Source organism: Sinocyclocheilus rhinocerous, unplaced genomic scaffold, assembly GCF_001515625.1.
Source record: "Sinocyclocheilus rhinocerous isolate Xijiao unplaced genomic scaffold, SAMN03320098_v1.1 scaffold323, whole genome shotgun sequence".
In the NCBI taxonomy this organism is placed as follows: domain Eukaryota; kingdom Metazoa; phylum Chordata; class Actinopteri; order Cypriniformes; family Cyprinidae; genus Sinocyclocheilus; species Sinocyclocheilus rhinocerous.
This window is the reverse complement of record NW_015643640.1, coordinates 1,122,262-1,140,033: the sequence shown is the minus strand read 5'-3', so window position 1 is coordinate 1,140,033 and position 17,772 is coordinate 1,122,262. Positions and strand designations below refer to the sequence as shown.

At 35.2% G+C, this 17,772-nt stretch overlaps 1 protein-coding gene across 3 annotated transcripts in view; it reads right to left on the bottom strand.

The window, feature by feature from the left end:
* Window positions 1-17,772, bottom strand: part of LOC107757619 (transmembrane protein 131-like) — a 60,740-nt gene that overhangs the window by 1,464 nt on the left and 41,504 nt on the right. For 2 of the 3 annotated variants that reach the window (XM_016575151.1, XM_016575153.1), the window contains 13 exons: window positions 16,277-16,419; window positions 13,482-13,668; window positions 10,405-10,590; window positions 10,173-10,319; window positions 9,470-9,995; window positions 9,222-9,346; window positions 7,819-7,952; window positions 6,888-7,064; window positions 6,724-6,793; window positions 5,359-5,453; window positions 2,208-2,337; window positions 2,053-2,129; window positions 1,837-1,958 (listed from right to left, as the gene is read on the bottom strand). In XM_016575151.1, coding sequence (XP_016430637.1) covers window positions 1,837-1,958; window positions 2,053-2,129; window positions 2,208-2,337; window positions 5,359-5,453; window positions 6,724-6,793; window positions 6,888-7,064; window positions 7,819-7,952; window positions 9,222-9,346; window positions 9,470-9,995; window positions 10,173-10,319; window positions 10,405-10,590; window positions 13,482-13,668; window positions 16,277-16,419 — 2,119 coding nt within the window. The remainder of the gene's footprint in view (window positions 1-1,836; window positions 1,959-2,052; window positions 2,130-2,207; window positions 2,338-5,358; window positions 5,454-6,723; window positions 6,794-6,887; window positions 7,065-7,818; window positions 7,953-9,221; window positions 9,347-9,469; window positions 9,996-10,172; window positions 10,320-10,404; window positions 10,591-13,481; window positions 13,669-16,276; window positions 16,420-17,772) is intronic. The other variant, XM_016575152.1, reaches the window with a different exon arrangement.

Below are 17,772 nucleotides of genomic sequence, written 5' to 3'. Positions count from 1 at the left end.
GTTTTATTCTGAAAGTTTTTACCATCTGTTTATATATAATTTGCCCGATTTTACACATTTGTATTTTTTTATGTCAACAAAATTAAACGCCTAATTTGAATATTTAACCCTCTGGTGCTGTTTTTTTTACTTCTTCAGAATAAGAAACTTGGTAAAGGTTTTGGCACTTGCTATGTGCACACCATAAATATCAAGGACATGACTGGAAAAGGTTAAATGGTCTTAAAAATAATAGTAACACTTGTACTGTTGGAAACGAATGGGAAGCAGATTCATCTAGTGGAAACGTTTGGTACTGCACCCAAACCAAATCTTACTGAAAGCTCATTTTTTAAGATATCAACCTCAAATTTGGAACACAACTTGTTTAAATTTATGGCTTTGATTTTCTTGCAGTCCTAACAAACCATACATCAATGGAAAGATTATTTATTGTATAAATCTTTAATATATTCTATTGTTATCATCAGTATTATTATTATACAACCCCTTCAGAGTTTCAGTTAACAAGAAAATACTTTGCTTACAGTTACAAGTCCATTAATTTAGATTCTGTGTAAGAAGTAAGCCCTTAATTGTAGAAATTTTTCTCTGTGGTATCGAAAATGGTATCAAGGCAAGATACTGCTGGCAAAAACATTGTTTTATGCATTAAACAATTCAGAGATTTTGGGCTATTTGGCTTTTCATAAAGTGTTGTTTCAAACTAGTGTAAAGAAAACATCTGTTTGTGTTTTTTTATATCTAAAGGTTTTATTCTGAAAGTTTTTACCATCTGTTTATATATAATTTGCCCGATTTTACACATTTGTATTTTTTTATGTCAACAAAATTAAACGCCTAATTTGAATATTTAACCCTCTGGTGCTGTTTTTTTTACTTCTTCAGAATAAGAAACTTGGTAAAGGTTTTGGCACTTGCTATGTGCACACCATAAATATCAAGGACATGACTGGAAAAGGTTAAATGGTCTTAAAAATAATAGTAACACTTGTACTGTTGGAAACGAATGGGAAGCAGATTCATCTAGTGGAAACGTTTGGTACTGCACCCAAACCAAATCTTACTGAAAGCTCATTTTTTAAGATATCAACCTCAAATTTGGAACACAACTTGTTTAAATTTATGGCTTTGATTTTCTTGCAGTCTTAGAGAATATTTTTTGGACAATATATATTTCATATAAAAAAATAAAAAAATAGTAGCCTATTTTTGTGCATTTTTCATAAAAATTAAATTCAAGTTTATTTGTGTAGCGCTTTTCACGATACAAATCATTGCAAAGCAACTTTACAGAAAAACAAACTTAGACTTCTATAACTTTTTTTAGTTTCACTTTTTAACTTTTTTCACTTCAGCAATAATCTGCCAAGTGTCTTCTTTAAAGCATTCAAAATTTATGACAGTTTATGCTCAAAAAGTGGTTAACAAGTAATAAATGGATCATAACTTTTCCATAAATATTATTAAATACCATAAAATTCCCTAAAAATACAAAATATTAAATAGAAAACATTATCAAACTAAAATATAGTACATTAATTTCATTGAAAAAAAAAAATTATAAAAAAATTATATTATTTTTGACCGCCACATCAACACCACCAAAGGGTTAAACATCACATTTCAGAAAAAAACGTGTATATATATATATATATGTTTGCAATTCTTAAGGTAATCAATCAACAAGTATGGTGATATCTATTAGTTACTCTATTCATTTGCTGTGTCTTGCCTCAAATATCAGTATTTTTCAAGGAAGTTAGAAATTCCAGCGTTGTGACTTATGACTTTTAGAAAGTGCTTGATAAAAATGAACGCTTCTGTAGAGCTCACCTTGCTAGTGTCCCAGGTGGAGTTGATGTTTTGGGTGGCGTTCTCACCCCAGACCGGCTGATGGCTGTGGGTCACGGTTTGGCTTTCATGGCATGAGAATGCAGTTTGGTAATTACCGTTACCTTCACGGAGCACACAAAGAAAACGGTCACTCATCTTTCACCAGCTGCATGCTACAGTGCTGGATGTCACTCACAGCGATGGAAACCTGCTCACCTGTTGGCATGCAGTTGGTCTGATCTCTGTAGGGATAAGGACTCGCACGCTGGCTGTTCATGTTGTTCCAAGGGAAGCTTCACAAAAATGACGAAAGGGTATTAATTTGATAGTGTGTGGTCAAAAATAAAATGCAAAATAATTAAAAGACATACCTGTCATATCCCAATGAGGGACTCTGAGGGACGAACGGGAGGGATTCGGTCATGTTATACCTGAATTCATTAGTCAGAGGAACCGAGGCGGGAGACCAGGTCTCTTCAATCACATTAGAGCCGACTGTGTCTGGGGAAATCGCATAAATCAAAAACATGATCAGACAGGGTTCAGTGATCATTTTCCAGGACATTTTTAATTTGTGACCCTGGAGCACAAAACCAGTCATAAGGGCATATTTCCAGGACATTTTACATTTTCTCTAATTTTTCATGTGCTTTCCAGGACTGGAAAATTAGTCAATTTTCCATTAATAATTTTTTTATTTTCCATTAAAGCAATACTTAACATATTATTTTCTTTAAAATTATTATTAGCATTAATGAACTGATTTAATTTATTTTATATTTTCAAATAGGTAAATAAAAAAATTTAATACTTTTTTAAATTTATTTTTTGCTATGGTAATGAAATTGGTTTAGAAAATCATTTGTCGTAACGTATAATATATATTAAGAGCTCATATTAAAGAGCTGATTTTATACTCAAGTCATGGCCATAAACTGCATGTTTTTCCATCAATTTTCCAGGTTTTCTGTGATTAACAGTGTAATGTGTGTAATGCTTACAAACTGCAGTCTGTTACTGGTTACAGATTACATGACAAAAATTACAGTTAGTAATGTAATCTGGATTACACATATTAGGTAATGTAATCTGATTACTTTTAGCCTAACTCGTTTATCACATAATCTTGAATGTGATTATTCTATACCAGATTGAAAAAACAAAGAGAAAGAAAATATATTTAATTCTTTGTTATCAATATCATGAAATGCATTAAATATTACACTATATCAGGGATTCGTGAAAAAGAAAAGCTAATAATTAATGAAATTATAAAAGCTGTTAAAAAAGCATTAATAAACATGACATTACATGGCCAAAGGCTTCCAGGTTTGAAATATTTTTGTCCAGACTTCCAATATTAATAATTAATGAAGATCACTGTTTATGAAGACATACTGTAGTATTTCACAGCTATGTATCGACAGAGTTTATTACTGGCATAATTATTAGTCTCATGTATATGTGACCCTGGAGCACAAAAGCAGTGTTAAGTCGCTGGGGTATATTTGTAGCAATAGCCAACAATACATTGCATGGGTTAAAATAATAGATTTTTATTTTATGCCAAAAATCATTAGGATATTAAGTGAGATCATGTTCCATGAAGATATTTTTTAAGTTTCCTACCGTAAATATATCAAAACTTAATTTTTGATTAGTAATATGCATTGCTAAGAACTTCATTTGAACAACTTTAAAGATGATTTTCTACAATGTATTGTTGGCTATTGCTACAAATATACCCCAGCGACTTAAGACTGCTTTTGTGCTGCAGGGTCACATTTAATTACAGCGAGAATAAAAGACAAGGATCACACCCTAAAGTAATGTCTTCCTCTCTCCAGAAGTCTTTAAAAACACAGTTTATGGCTATAAAATCAGCTCTTTAATAAGAGCTCTTAATTATACATTACGACCAATTTCAGTACCATAGCAAAAAAATATTTAAAGTATGAAATTATTTTATTTATAAATAAAAATAAATAAAATCAGTTCATTAATGCTAATAATAACATTAAAGAAAGTAATATTTTAAAATATTGGCATGCATCCTTCAAATATTTTTCAGTTAAGTATAGCTTTAAAAGGGTCAAGTGAAAAATGAGTGGATTCTGACTAACTATAAAGCGTTATTAACATCCCGTTTACAGACTTTGTGATATTTCCACACAAATGAAAATTTTGAAAATGCTTGCAATACAGTTTGTGTGCAAGTTTTCTACTACTAACATGAATCGTTTCGGGCCAGTGGTCAACTGTTCGTTTTTGGTTAAAAGAAAACACAATTACATTAAAAAAAATAAAAATAAAAAAAATATTTCCAGGACATTTTACATTTTCTCTAATTTTTCATGTGCTTTCCAGGACTGGAAAATTAGTCAATTTTCCATTAATAATTTTTTTATTTTCCATTAAAGCAATACTTAACATATTATTTTCTTTAAAATTATTATTAGCATTAATGAACTGATTTAATTTATTTTATATTTTCAAATAGGTAAATAAAAAAATTTAATACTTTTTTAAATTTATTTTTTGCTATGGTAATGAAATTGGTTTAGAAAATCATTTGTCGTAACGTATAATATATATTAAGAGCTCATATTAAAGAGCTGATTTTATACTCAAGTCATGGCCATAAACTGCATGTTTTTCCATCAATTTTCCAGGTTTTCTGTGATTAACAGTGTAATGTGTGTAATGCTTACAAACTGCAGTCTGTTACTGGTTACAGATTACATGACAAAAATTACAGTTAGTAATGTAATCTGGATTACACATATTAGGTAATGTAATCTGATTACTTTTAGCCTAACTCGTTTATCACATAATCTTGAATGTGATTATTCTATACCAGATTAAGAGAAAGAAGAGAAAGAAAATATATTTAATTCTTTGTTATCAATATCATGAAATGCATTAAATATTACAGGATTCGTGAGATTCGTGAAAAAGAAAAGCTAATAATTAATGAAATTATAAAAGCTGTTAAAAAAGCATTAATAAACATGACATTACATGGCCAAAGGCTTCCAGGTTTGAAATATTTTTGTCCAGACTTCCAATATTAATAATTAATGAAGATCACTGTTTATGAAGACATACTGTAGTATTTCACAGCTATGTATCGACAGAGTTTATTACTGGCATAATTATTAGTCTCATGTATATGTGTCCCTGGAGCACAAAAGCAGTGTTAAGTCGCTGGGGTATATTTGTAGCAATAGCCAACAATACATTGCATGGGTTAAAATAATAGATTTTTATTTTATGCCAAAAATCATTAGGATATTAAGTGAGATCATGTTCCATGAAGATATTTTTTAAGTTTCCTACCGTAAATATATCAAAACTTAATTTTTGATTAGTAATATGCATTGCTAAGAACTTAATTTGGACAACTTTAAAGATGATTTTCTCAATATTTTGATTTTTTTTTGCACCCTCAGATTCTAGATTTTCCCGATTCCGTCATCCAGATTACATGCAAGTACAGTCACTACCCAGCATGCCCCTCACCGATGCTTTTGTCCACACCTGCGGCTACATCGAGAGCCGGCGCGGGACAGACGTCTGGGTTCTGGCACGGTTGCCTGACAGACAGATTGTTCATGCTGTGGACAAACACGTTTATAGATCATTAAAGCACTTTCAGAAATCATAAGTCAAGTTAGGGCTGGGCGATTTTCCGATTTTATCGATTAATTCGAATGTAATGTTTTGCCACGATTTTCTTTATTTTTTTTTTTAGAAATCTAGGAATTGCGATTTTGAATAGAAATATGACCAAATGTTAGAATTAGGCACTTTGACAATATGCCGGTGATAACAGTAAAGAGAAAAGAACGATCCAACCGCACATTGACCATAAATACCATAAATATAGCGCTAAGCACCATTCACACAGAATGCGCTTTTGTGTTAACAAAGATGCGACGTGGGCAGTGGAACAGTAAAAAATGCAGGACGATGGGAGTGATAAAGCAATAAGCCCCAAGAAGCCGTGGTTTACAGTGAATTTATAACAGCTAAGGGGCGTTGTTAGGTACGACGTGAAGCGGAGTTATAATATATACCCCCTTAGCTGTTATAAATTCACAAGTGGTTGCCGAGCAACACACAAACATAAACAAAGGTGTATGTTACTTTGTAGAGTCATTTACAACAGCTTCGAACGCGGCTCAGCCAATCAGAATCAAGTACCGGAACTATCCGCTTTATAAACTTCTTTTAACTTGAGCACTGTGTTTTTAGAATTCCGTTTCATGCAAGAGACGCGAGCACAACAGTCAAACACGTCCATGTTTACACAGAAAAAACTATGGAAAAGCAGCGCAATCGAATAAAAAAACCTGTAAAGAACTACTACTGTATGTCTGATATTTCATGTTTGCATCATGGTGACCGGCTGAAAGCTGCTGTTGTTTTTACAGAACATTTATAGTTAATAATAGTCTACTAGTGTTATATCTTCAGTCATTTTGAATTACCTTGAAATTTTTTTTTTTTTTTTAAGTATTTTCCTTGTATTATTTCTGAACACATAATATGTATAAGACAAGTTTGTACAAGACGTAGTTGTAGTTCATGCATCTTTTCTGCAAAGCTATTTAACAAGTGATTTGTTTAATCATGTTGACAATTTCATGTGTGCTGCACTTGGAATAGAATTTTCTTTAACTAGAGGGTTAATAAAGAAAAAGTTACTTGAATCATGTTGTAGTTACATTTTCAAGTTGACTAGTTAAAAATCGTTTAAAAAAAATTGAGAATCGGTCAAACGTTCGGGAAAAATCGAGATTTTAATTTTTAGCCAAATCGCCCAGCCCTAAGTCAAGTAAAAAAAAAAATAAAAAAAAACTTGAGAAAATCAGCTCCTTTTACCTTTGAGTTTTGTAGGAATAGTTCATGTAACATTCCCGGTCTTTTGGATACGGGTGGTACTGGTTGTCTCCTAAAAAGCAAACAAACAAACAAACAAATTTTGATTAAAGTATTATTCATAATAATTTAGTACTTAACTGTGAGTGGAGCGTGTGATCTCTTACTCCGGCAGGGATGTCTGTTGGGGTCCTTCTCTCCCTCGACGCTGCTGGCGCTGCTCCAGCTGCCCCAGGACCCTCGGCTGGCTCTCACACTGCCTGATGAGCTGCTGGAATCAGAGCCAGACTCCCACTGCAGACGGCGCTCCGGACATTTACGCCTCGGTCTGCTCAAACACGTGCCTGTGTTTATGTGAACGGAAACAGTTTAACAAAACTCACGTGGAGAGTTATAGTAGATCAGGTCAGTGTGTGTGCATGTGAAATAATTATGATTTTTAAATGTTTTGATAGTCTCTCGTGCTCATCAAGGCTGTGTTTATTTGATCAAAAATACAGTAAAAATAGTGAAATATTATTGTCATTTAAAACAGCTGTTGTCTATGTGATAATATTTCACTATTTTTACTGTATTTTTGATCAAATAAATGCAGTCTTTGATTACAGGAATAAATTACGTTTTAGCATACATTCACATAGACAAGTATAAAATAATATTTCACTGTAAACCACGGCTTCACGGGGCTTATTGCTTTTATAAAACGGTTATTCCATATACGTAGTTAGGTTTCACAGAATAAAACAGAGCAAATAAAGTGTAATGATATTAATAAAAACAGTATTCTTCCACCAAACAATGTAGCTCCTCAGAAACAGTTGTGGTTGCAACAAAGTGGTTGCCGAGCAACAGACAAACATAAACAAAGGTGTATGTTACTTTGTAGAGTAATTTACAACAGCTTCGAACGCGGCTCAGCCAATCAGAATCAAGGACCAGAACTCTCTGTTTTATAATTCAGCGTTGATCACAGGAATCAATTACATTTCACAACATATTAGAACAGAAAACACAACATCATGTTGTCTTCAACAGCTGTAGCTGATCAGGATGTTGAGGGACACTGGTATGATGTCGTGGCTGACATCACTTCCTCACCGCTGTGTTTGACAGGGCTGTCTGGACTGGCTCCTGCTTTAGCTGGTTCAGGTTTCGTGTTGCGGGTTCGAGCAGCATTACGCTGAGATTCTCTCTCGCTCTCTGTCACCATGACGACGCTGTTTTCAGGAAGCCTGTTGGATTATCAATATGAAAATTACATTACAGTAGCAGTAATATTAACCCTCTGGTGCTGTTCAGTCATTTTTTTTACTTTATTAGAATGGTTTGAAACTTGGAAAAGGTTTTGGCACTTGTTTTGTGGGGGAAGAAAATTATGAACATAATACAAAAAGGTTAAATGGTCCTGAAAAAAAAAATACAGTCACACTTGTATTGTTCGCGGTCAAAAATGACCACACTGGAAACGAATGGGAAGCAGATTCATCTAGTGGAAACGTTTAGTCCTGCGCCCAAACAATCTCACTGAAAGCTCATTTTTTGAGATATCAACCTCAGATTTGGAACACAACTTGTTTAGATTGTTAGGCTTTGATTTTCTTGCAGTTTTAGAGTAAAACACGTTTTGGAAAATATATATTTCATATAAAATTTTAAAATAGTATTTTGTGCATTTTTCATTATAATTAACTTAAACTTCTCTAACTTTTTGGCTCACTTTTTTAAAACCTTTTTTCACTTCAGCAATAATTGGCCAAGTGTCTTCTTTAAAAAGAGACCTGTGCTCCAAAGCATTCTAGATTTACAACAGATTAAGCTGTAAATGTCATTTTCAGGTCTCAACTTAATGGTTCTTTAATTGTACTTATGATAACATTTTTAAAAATAAATAAATTTATCAAATAAAAAAAATATATTTTTTAATTAAATTAAATGAATTTTTTAAAAATTAAATGAATTTTTAAATTAAATTAAATTAAATTAAATTAAATCTGCGTCCATCTTACAAAACAAGTCCTTCAAAGTTTGTCTTGATAAAAATGGAAATCCAAAAATATATGTTTAACAGTAAAGTGATAAAATATTGACATTTTAGTGGTTCTTACGTATAACATGTTGCCTCAGAGCTTATGTATTATGTATTGTTTTCAATAATCATACATTTAAAATTCTTATTCATATGCATCAATCTTGAAATCTGACTTTTAAATTGTGAACAGTATACCGCTGCCAATAACTGATTTAAAATGCTAAAAATCGAATTAATCATGAGTTGTTAAAATAGTCGATTTATAATATATACACAAGTCATGTTACACGTGTGAATTAAAGCGATCACAGTGTGCCGATGTTCTTTAGCGTAAAAAAAACCTGCTTTTGAACTGAATCAGAATCCAGTGAATCAGGAATCAAGTCAATTCGCTGTCAATTCACGCAACATAACTAGGAACGCCACACAACTATCAAGTGAAGGTTTACAGCAGAACTGTGCAGCTTCTTACCCAGGAATGAGCTCAGCCGTATTCCGGCGACTCCTGCCCAAGTTTCTCTTGGCTTTGGAGGCTGACACTCCGAGTTCTGCATCTTTCTCCGGTCTCTTCTTCAGACTGCTGCCTCTATCTGTCTTCTGAAGGACCGGCACAAACAGTTCATTAGTGATGTTAAAGAGGAAGAACCTCAACACTGAGAAGCTTTTGCTAAAACAAGTGTAAAACAAAAGGTCATCCTCTTATGCTGCTATGGCTCTTACCTCTTCATCTACATTATCCCTTGTTTCTGCATGCTTTTTTCTTTTACACTCCTGGTTTTGCACTGCTTCATCCGCAGGCTGAGGGACTCTGCTTGTTATGATGCTTTCTGGAAGGGTTTCCATAGGAAACATATCAGCTGGCACTGCCTCGTCCCCTCTGGATTCTCTAAAGTGCTGTTTCTTCTCGGCAGGGAGAAGGCTTTCGTCTAATATGTTATTGTTGTTATTACAAACTTCTGGGTCTAACTCAAAGCTGCGCTCTCGATCTCCGTCGGTGGGAGGACTGCAGCAGTGCGAGGCAGCAGAATCACCAGCAGCGGCAGATGCAGGGCTCGTCTTATATCGACTGTAAAGGAACGACACCTTCATTTGCTTCTTTGGAGGCTGGGAAGAAGCTCCAGAACTTTTCTTGGATGAGGACTGCGGTCGAATCGTCCCGTTGGCCACAGCTGGAGATCCCCTCCCTTTGCCTTTGTCAGACGGGTGGCTCGTGTCAGTGTAGTTCTTACAGCTGCCTTTTCCTCTACTTTAAAATAATAATAATTAAAACTGAGATTTAAACTGAGATATGATCATTGAAACATCACATATTGCTGCTGCTTAGATTGGCAGGTTAAAAAAAATAATCACATAAAACAAAATGGATGTGTAAAAAACTAACAAGTGTGTGATTCCTTAGTAATAACAGGTGATGCCGTCTCACCTGACTCCGTTTGAGATGCTGTGGGTGACGCTGCTATTTTCACGAGGTACAGAGTTGTGATTGCTACGTGGACTCGGTGTGGAGAACTCGCTCAGAATGTGCTGAGCTTGATGGAAAGCCATCAGACAAACACCAGCTAGAGAGGAACTGCGGAGAGAACAGCTTTGATTTGAATGCACAGAAGCACAGGGTGGCGTTTCGTGTGGTTCAAGTATGGATATGGGCTGCTGACCAGGTGAAGACCAGTGTGATGATCCAGAAGGGCTCCTCCCAGCTGGGCCCCGGGACCACCTGAGCACACAGAGGCAGCATGTGGTGAGGAAGAGTCACGTTGAGGGTGAAGTGGAAAACGGAGCCACGTTCTGTCACCAGAGTCAAGTCTCTGATCACCCACGAAGAGGTGAAGTCTGGAGTGAATCTGGAGAGATGCAGAGAATTAAAAAAAATTTCATAGAGGAAAAAAAGATGCTGGGGAATATGGTGTAATGTAGGAATAGACCATGGAACATTTATGGGACAGTTCACCCAAAAATGAAAATTCTGTCATATTTTGAAGAATGTTGGTCAACAAACAGTTTCGGTTCCCATTGACTTACACAGTGTGGAAAAAACTAGGGATGCACGATATTATCGGAACGTTATCGAAATCAGCCGATAATGGCTTAAAATGCAAATATCGGCATTCAGGAAAAAGTTCACTTCAAGAATGAGCTCACTGCTGACGTGATCTTATCGCTGTCACACCCTGAGAACATGCAAGTTACTCGTCTTATCGGTAAGGCATCGGCCCGATATGAAAAATTATGCTGATATGCCTTACCGATAAGACGAGTAACTTGCATGTTCTCAGGGTGTGACAGCGATAATATCACATCAGCAGTGTGCTCATTCTTGAAGCGAACTCTTTCCTGAACGATGATTAAATTCACTGTTTTGAGCATTTAATTTGAGAAGGCGAGTACAGAATGAGGCGTCTGGTGTGCGATAGAGTCACAGTTACTAGTGCGAGCAGCAGCGGGTCCTAATGCTCGTCCGGTAAGGCTTTTTATTTACTTAGGGGGCGCTGTTGGCCTACTTGTAATAAAATGAAAGTAAAATACACAAATATCATTAAGATACTTGTGTTTCTGAATAAATAAAGCAGTAATTGAAGTCATAATTTAAAGGTCAGAAGGTATAGCTTACATGAATAAAAATCACAAACAACACACAAATTAAATAATTTTATATATACAGATTTATTCATTAATGTGTAATATGTTTTTTTTTCAAACAGATTATGAAAACTTAAATACAAGGAGCTCTAAAAGATTTTCAGAATTTGTACAACTCTTTTGTTTTAGACCATCTACAAATGTTAAATCTTCAAATAAAATGTTAAGGATTGCTTTATAGTTGCTTTATAGCTATTTTCAAAGTTTTCATTATAAAAGAACGTCATTGTTTATTAAATTGTCAAAAGTAAGTTTTTGATAAAAACTAACCAAAATGAAAAATAATATGTTTATAATCTCTGCACAGGAGAGACTTGGTGTTGTTTCCAAACAAAAGGAAATATATCGGTATCAGCATCGGCTATCAGCCAAAATGAGTTGAAAAATATCGGCAAAAATCCAATATCGTGCATCCCTAAAAAAAAACTCAATGGAAGTCAATGGGAACCGAACTGAGACGTTAGCAACATTTTTCAAAATAATCCTCTTTTGTGTTCCCACGTTTCCGCCACTGAATAAAAAATAAAAAAGGTAATTGCCTTAATAGATTGTTTTATTCAATGGCAGAAACGGGCTTCCATATGAAACTCACAGGAACAACACAAGGGTGAGTTAATGATGCCAGTATTTTGATTTTGGGATGAACTATCCTTTATGCGCTTTTAAAAAAACAAGGGGAATGAGAACACAGCAAGAAAAAAAGAGAGAGATCGAGTCATCGCCAAACTAAACATTAAAACTGATCATTACCTTCAATTATAAAAACAAATCATTATATGCTGCTAAACATTTGCAATGACTTTAGAGCACAGAAACAGAACAGGCAATAACTAGCAGTAACTAAAAGGGAATTTAGGAATATAACACTAAATCATAAATGTACTATTTTAATTCTGTGCATTTTCATTACAACTTAGACAGGCTGTCACACAGCAAATACAAGATGTTATCACAGCACTACTTCTCAATCTAGACAAAGGGATGGCATACGATCTGCACTTCATTAAAACAAATACTGGATAGTATGCACTAGGGTTGGGTACCGAAACCCGGTACTAATATGGCACTGATATGTACTAGAACCGAATCAGAATGCAGATTTCGGTGCCATGCCTGAGCGATCGATTGAAATATTTGTCCTCTGGTTCTCCGAAACGGACGTAAGAAGCATCATCACCGGCACCGCACATGAAAAATAATTTCCCGACTGAGAAAATGCACGTGAACTCAAGTCAGAAAACTGTAATAATACAAATCCAACAAATCTTTGTAGTAACGAGAGTGTCCGTGTTGTTTTCACATTCCGACTTAAAAGCACAGCTCGGGAAATGAGAGCATCCGAGGAGCGCGTGAATGCAGTAATTACACTTGCTCTGATGGCGGCAGGTAGCCTTCTGTTAACTAAGCTAAGCATGCTTAAATTATAATGCCTAAAGCTAAAACTTCCCTTGTATTCACATTTCTAAACCTGTTGTCCAACAAAAGAGAACATTATAACCTTTTTACTCCAGTCAAATGCTTCCTTTTGTGATCTGATGTGGCTTCTTGTCACAGAATGAGGCAGAAAATATTCCATAGGCTACTTTAAAAATACATCGATTAGCAATGGATTATAAATATACTTAATTATTATGAAAATACCAGAGATGGCTTGAATAACACAGATAAACTACATTGCCGCAGTCGAGTGTTTATTGTCTTTGTTTTATCATAAACGTTTATGTTCTGTTTACTTTAGCTATAATAGCGATGCCTTTGTCCATATTAGGGATTTCCTGGAGGGTCATGAGTTCCGCTACTTCTGTGACTGGATATGTGATATATTTTCTGTGCGAGGGAGCCCTCTGGCGTCCAGTATGAATGAAACAGACATCGTGTGTTTATAGTGCTAATGGCCAATCCATAATTTTTGGGGAATTTTATATATATTTTTTTTAATAAGTATCGGTTCAGGCACCGGAACCATTTTAAAAGTATCGATTTGGCACCGGTATCAAAAAACAAAAAAAACAAACCCAACCCTAGTATGCACAGTAGAGAAAAGAGCTGAGAGTCAGCAGGCACATGCACTTTCACATTAGCACTCGAGACTCACGCGATGGTGATTTCTGAGGATGAGTTGTAGTCCACTTTGAAAGACCTGCAGTGTTGCACCTCAAAGCCATAACCTTGACATTTATATCCATTAATGCTCATGGACACTACAGTCAGCGGCAGCTCGCCTGCATTCTCCACCTTAAAGCTCTTCTGGATGGAAAACAAGGGCTTACTTGATCGTAAACCTGTGAAAAGACAAGAAAGGGAATGGAAAATGCTGCTGATGCACTTAATGAGGTGTATTTCATCGATCTTTGGGTCACACTTTAGTTTGGGGACCAATTCTCATTATTAAATCTGACTTTTGCCTCAAACTCCTAATGTGCTGCTTATTAAAAAAAAGAAACCGAAACAAGTATATACAAGATACACGCAAATATACAAAATGTTTACCATTCTGAATATCATGTTGAGAAGTTTCTTCATTTTAAGTGGCTCGTGTTATGAAAATACTGGCATATTTCAATGCTCGGGTGAGATCTGTCTGTGCCGTTTTGACTTACTCGTTTTCATCACTTTCACTTTAAAGGGGTCGTGACATGAGAAACCAAATTTCCCTTGATCTTTTGACACAGAAGAGGTCTTTGTATGCTTAATACATCCTGCAAGTTTCATAACTTAAAATGTGACCTTGGAGCACAAAAGCAGTCATAAGTAGCACAGGTATATTTGTAGCAATAGACAAAAATACAAGCATGGGTCAAAATTATAGATTTTTCTTTTATGCCAAAAATCATTATATTAAGTAAAGATCATGTTCCATGAAGATATTTTGTAAATTTCCTACTATAAATATATCAAAACTTAATTTTTGATTAGTAATATGTATTGCTAAGAACTTCATTTGGACAACTTTAAAGGCGATTTTCTAAATATTTAGATTTTTTTGCACCCTCAGATTCCAGATTTTCAAATAGTTGTATCTCAGCCAAATATTGTCCTATCCTAACAAACCATACATCAATGGAAAGCTTATTTATTCAGCTTTCAGATGATATATAAATCTCAATTTCAAAAAATTGACCCATATGACTGGTTTTGTGGTCCAGGGTCACATTTAAGCATGTGTTCAGTTTTCACTGTTGACTGTTTTAAAAACAAATCGCATATGATGCTGGCTTTGCCAGAACACTTTTGCTCAAAGATCAGGCCTGTTCTGGACCCAACAACGACGCCACAAACTGTAAGTAATGTATTTCATGTAAAAACTATTTTTAAAACAGTAATGCATAGGCAATGATGTTAGCCAATCATAACAGTGGGCGGTTACACTGAGCTCTTAAAGGGAAAACACCCCAAAACCGACTGTTTAAAGTCAGAGGATGAGATACAGGGTGGAAAAAGGACATAAATCACTCAACTTTTAATGTTTTTCGTCCAAAAATAATTACACCTCAGGGAACATTATAAAATTAGGGATGCACGATATTATCGGAACGCTATTGAAATCGGCCGATAATGGCTTAAAATGCAGATCTCGGCATCGGCCCGATATGAAAAATTATGCCGATATGCCTTACCGATAAGACGAGACACTTGTAAATGAAATAATTTATATATATACAGATTTATTCATTAATGCGTAATATGTTTTTTTTTTTTCAAATGGATTATGAAAACTCTTTTGCTTTAGACCATCTACAAATGTTAAACATTCAAATAAAATGTTAAGGATTGCTTTATAGTTACTTTCAAAGCTTTCAATATACTCACATTATAAAAGAACTTCATTGTCTATTTAATTCTCAAAAGTCAGTTTTTGTTCAAACCAAATTAACCAAAATGAAAAATAATGTGTTTATAATCTCTGTACAGGAGAGACTTGGTGTTGTTTCCAAACAAAAGGAAATATATCGCTATCGGCCAAAATGAGTTGAAAAATATCGGCATATCGGATATCGGCAAAAATCCAATATCGTGCATCCCTAAATAAAATAAAATTTAAAAAAAACATATCATGACCCCTTTAATTCTCCTGCACTGACTCGTTCGCCAAACTGACGCTGACGTGTGGAAAACACCAGAAAAACTAGCCCAACGTCAGCCAACCGTCAGCTTGGTAGAGATGAGCTGTCAGGAGAAGCTGAGTAGTGGTCGACCGATATTGGTTTTTTGACAGGCGATGCCGATATCTTGGAAAGCAGGGTGGCCGATGGCCGATATAAAGCAGATATAATTGTATTTATTTTAATTAATATTTAAGAAACTTGAAATAATTTGAAAATGGATTAAAAAATAAATGTGTTAAATAAACATACTTATACTTTAATTGACAAAGTATTTTTCACAAATAAATAAATATTTAATAAAAATATAATTAAAAAGGAAGTAAACACTGTAAACAACAGGGCACTCAGTATTCTGGGAAGTTTGTGTGCATTGGAAATCATATTTTTTCAAATAAAGCCCAGGTAACACTCATTTTACATACAGCACACAGTGAAAATGTCATGAATATAACAGTGGGCAAATGCATAAAGCACAGCATCATTTGAATTCACAAGTTTAAAGTTTGTCGATCGTGCATCTCCAGGAAAGTATTATAATGTTTGCCTTTCTATTACTAATAATATTATTAGACAGACTTCAATCCGTATTAGACAGAACTGTTAACGACGACAGCGAACAAGAGGGAGAAAGTGAGCACTTCCCAAATGTTGACAGCCGTTCCCAGCGCCGTCAGCGCCAATAAAAGTGCCGCCTCGAATGCATCGGCCAAATAGGTCGATGCCGATATTTGAAAAATGGCAAATATCGGCCGATATATCAGTCGACCACTAAAGCTGAGCTTACCGTCTCTGCACTCCATGAGGGTCGACTGGGGCACGTTGAAGCGCAGTGAGGCTGCAGGCCCGGGGAGCTTCCCTCCCACTCGCAGGAGCTCCTTTGCCCCGAAGCCTTTAACCAGAACCATGTCAAACACAGTCAGGTTGTTCCTGTCAGAGAACAGAGAGAGCCACAATTACTGTGTGCTAACAACCAGCACAGAAACTCATCGCAACTCCTAGAAAAAAAACACTAGAACACATAAGGCGTGCTCAATCTCTTGCTCAATGTGGTGAATTTGGGTGAAAAATGGATCTGTATGGATTCTGTACAGATGAAATCGTGCAAATTGCTATTGAAATGACTGGATTTTGCCCACAAAATTTCACTGAGTGACCGCACCTTAAGGCACAATGTCATATGTCTAATTGCTAAATGAAAAGAAGAAAAAAATAAATAAATCACAATGTTGCACTACATAATTCATTTAAGGTTCCTACACTTTTGCTCAATAGATGCCCATGACTTGTCCTGTAGTATGTGTGCACTGGATGAGGATCACTCAAAACGCCCTAATAGTCGACTAAACGTTAGTCAACAACAACTATACATTAAGTCAACAAGGCTTAGTCAACTAAAATTTATTTAGTCAGTCGCAGAAAAAAAAGCTGTCAGTGTCCGTGACAGGCAGATCGTTAACGGCTGGTCCTTGAGGTAATTACAGTATACCGGGCAGAAAAATCGTTCATCCACCTCAAAAAAGCATAAGTAGTAGCAACTTTACACAGCCGTTTGCTCTAACGTTAGTGTTTGTGTGGAAGCTATTAGCGCATTTACTGCATGCCATGGAGGGTTTCCTGGAAACAACTTAAAATACGCCGTCATTTTTACTCATTCAGAAAATAGTACATCATTCGAAACTGTAAAGGGTCTACTTTTATGTGTGTGCACTCACAATATCGACAAGATGTTGTGTTTTTGTAAAATAAAGAAAACAAACATGCATGCTTTCTTCCGTCTCGGTCTCGGTGAACCGGAGTGCATCACAAAAATGCCTCACAGACATGAGAAATACATCTATAGAAAGCTTGAAATCTCTCCTTTTAAATAAACCAATTCAAATTGAAAGCAAAAACTCTCTGATTATGTAATCTGTATGAAAGGTGCATTAATGTGGAGATCAGCGAGTCAGCAACTTTATCTTCGCAGCTGACACACTGACTGAGAAAACTCTAATTTATTAATAAACAATTAAAATATCTCTTTGCTATTTTTCCGACACATAGTCATTACTTTTGCGGCAAGCATTTTGCGTGTGCTTGAGCGCGGTATAGGCTTTATATTTAAGGCCCCCCAAAGTTTTTGAACCGTAAGATTTTTAATGTTTTTAAAGAAGTCTCTTCTGCTCACCAAGCATGCATTTATTTGATCAGAAATAGAGCAAAAGCTGTAATATTGTGAAATATTTTTACTATTTAAAATAACTGCTTTCTATATGAATATCTGTTAAAATGTAGTTTATT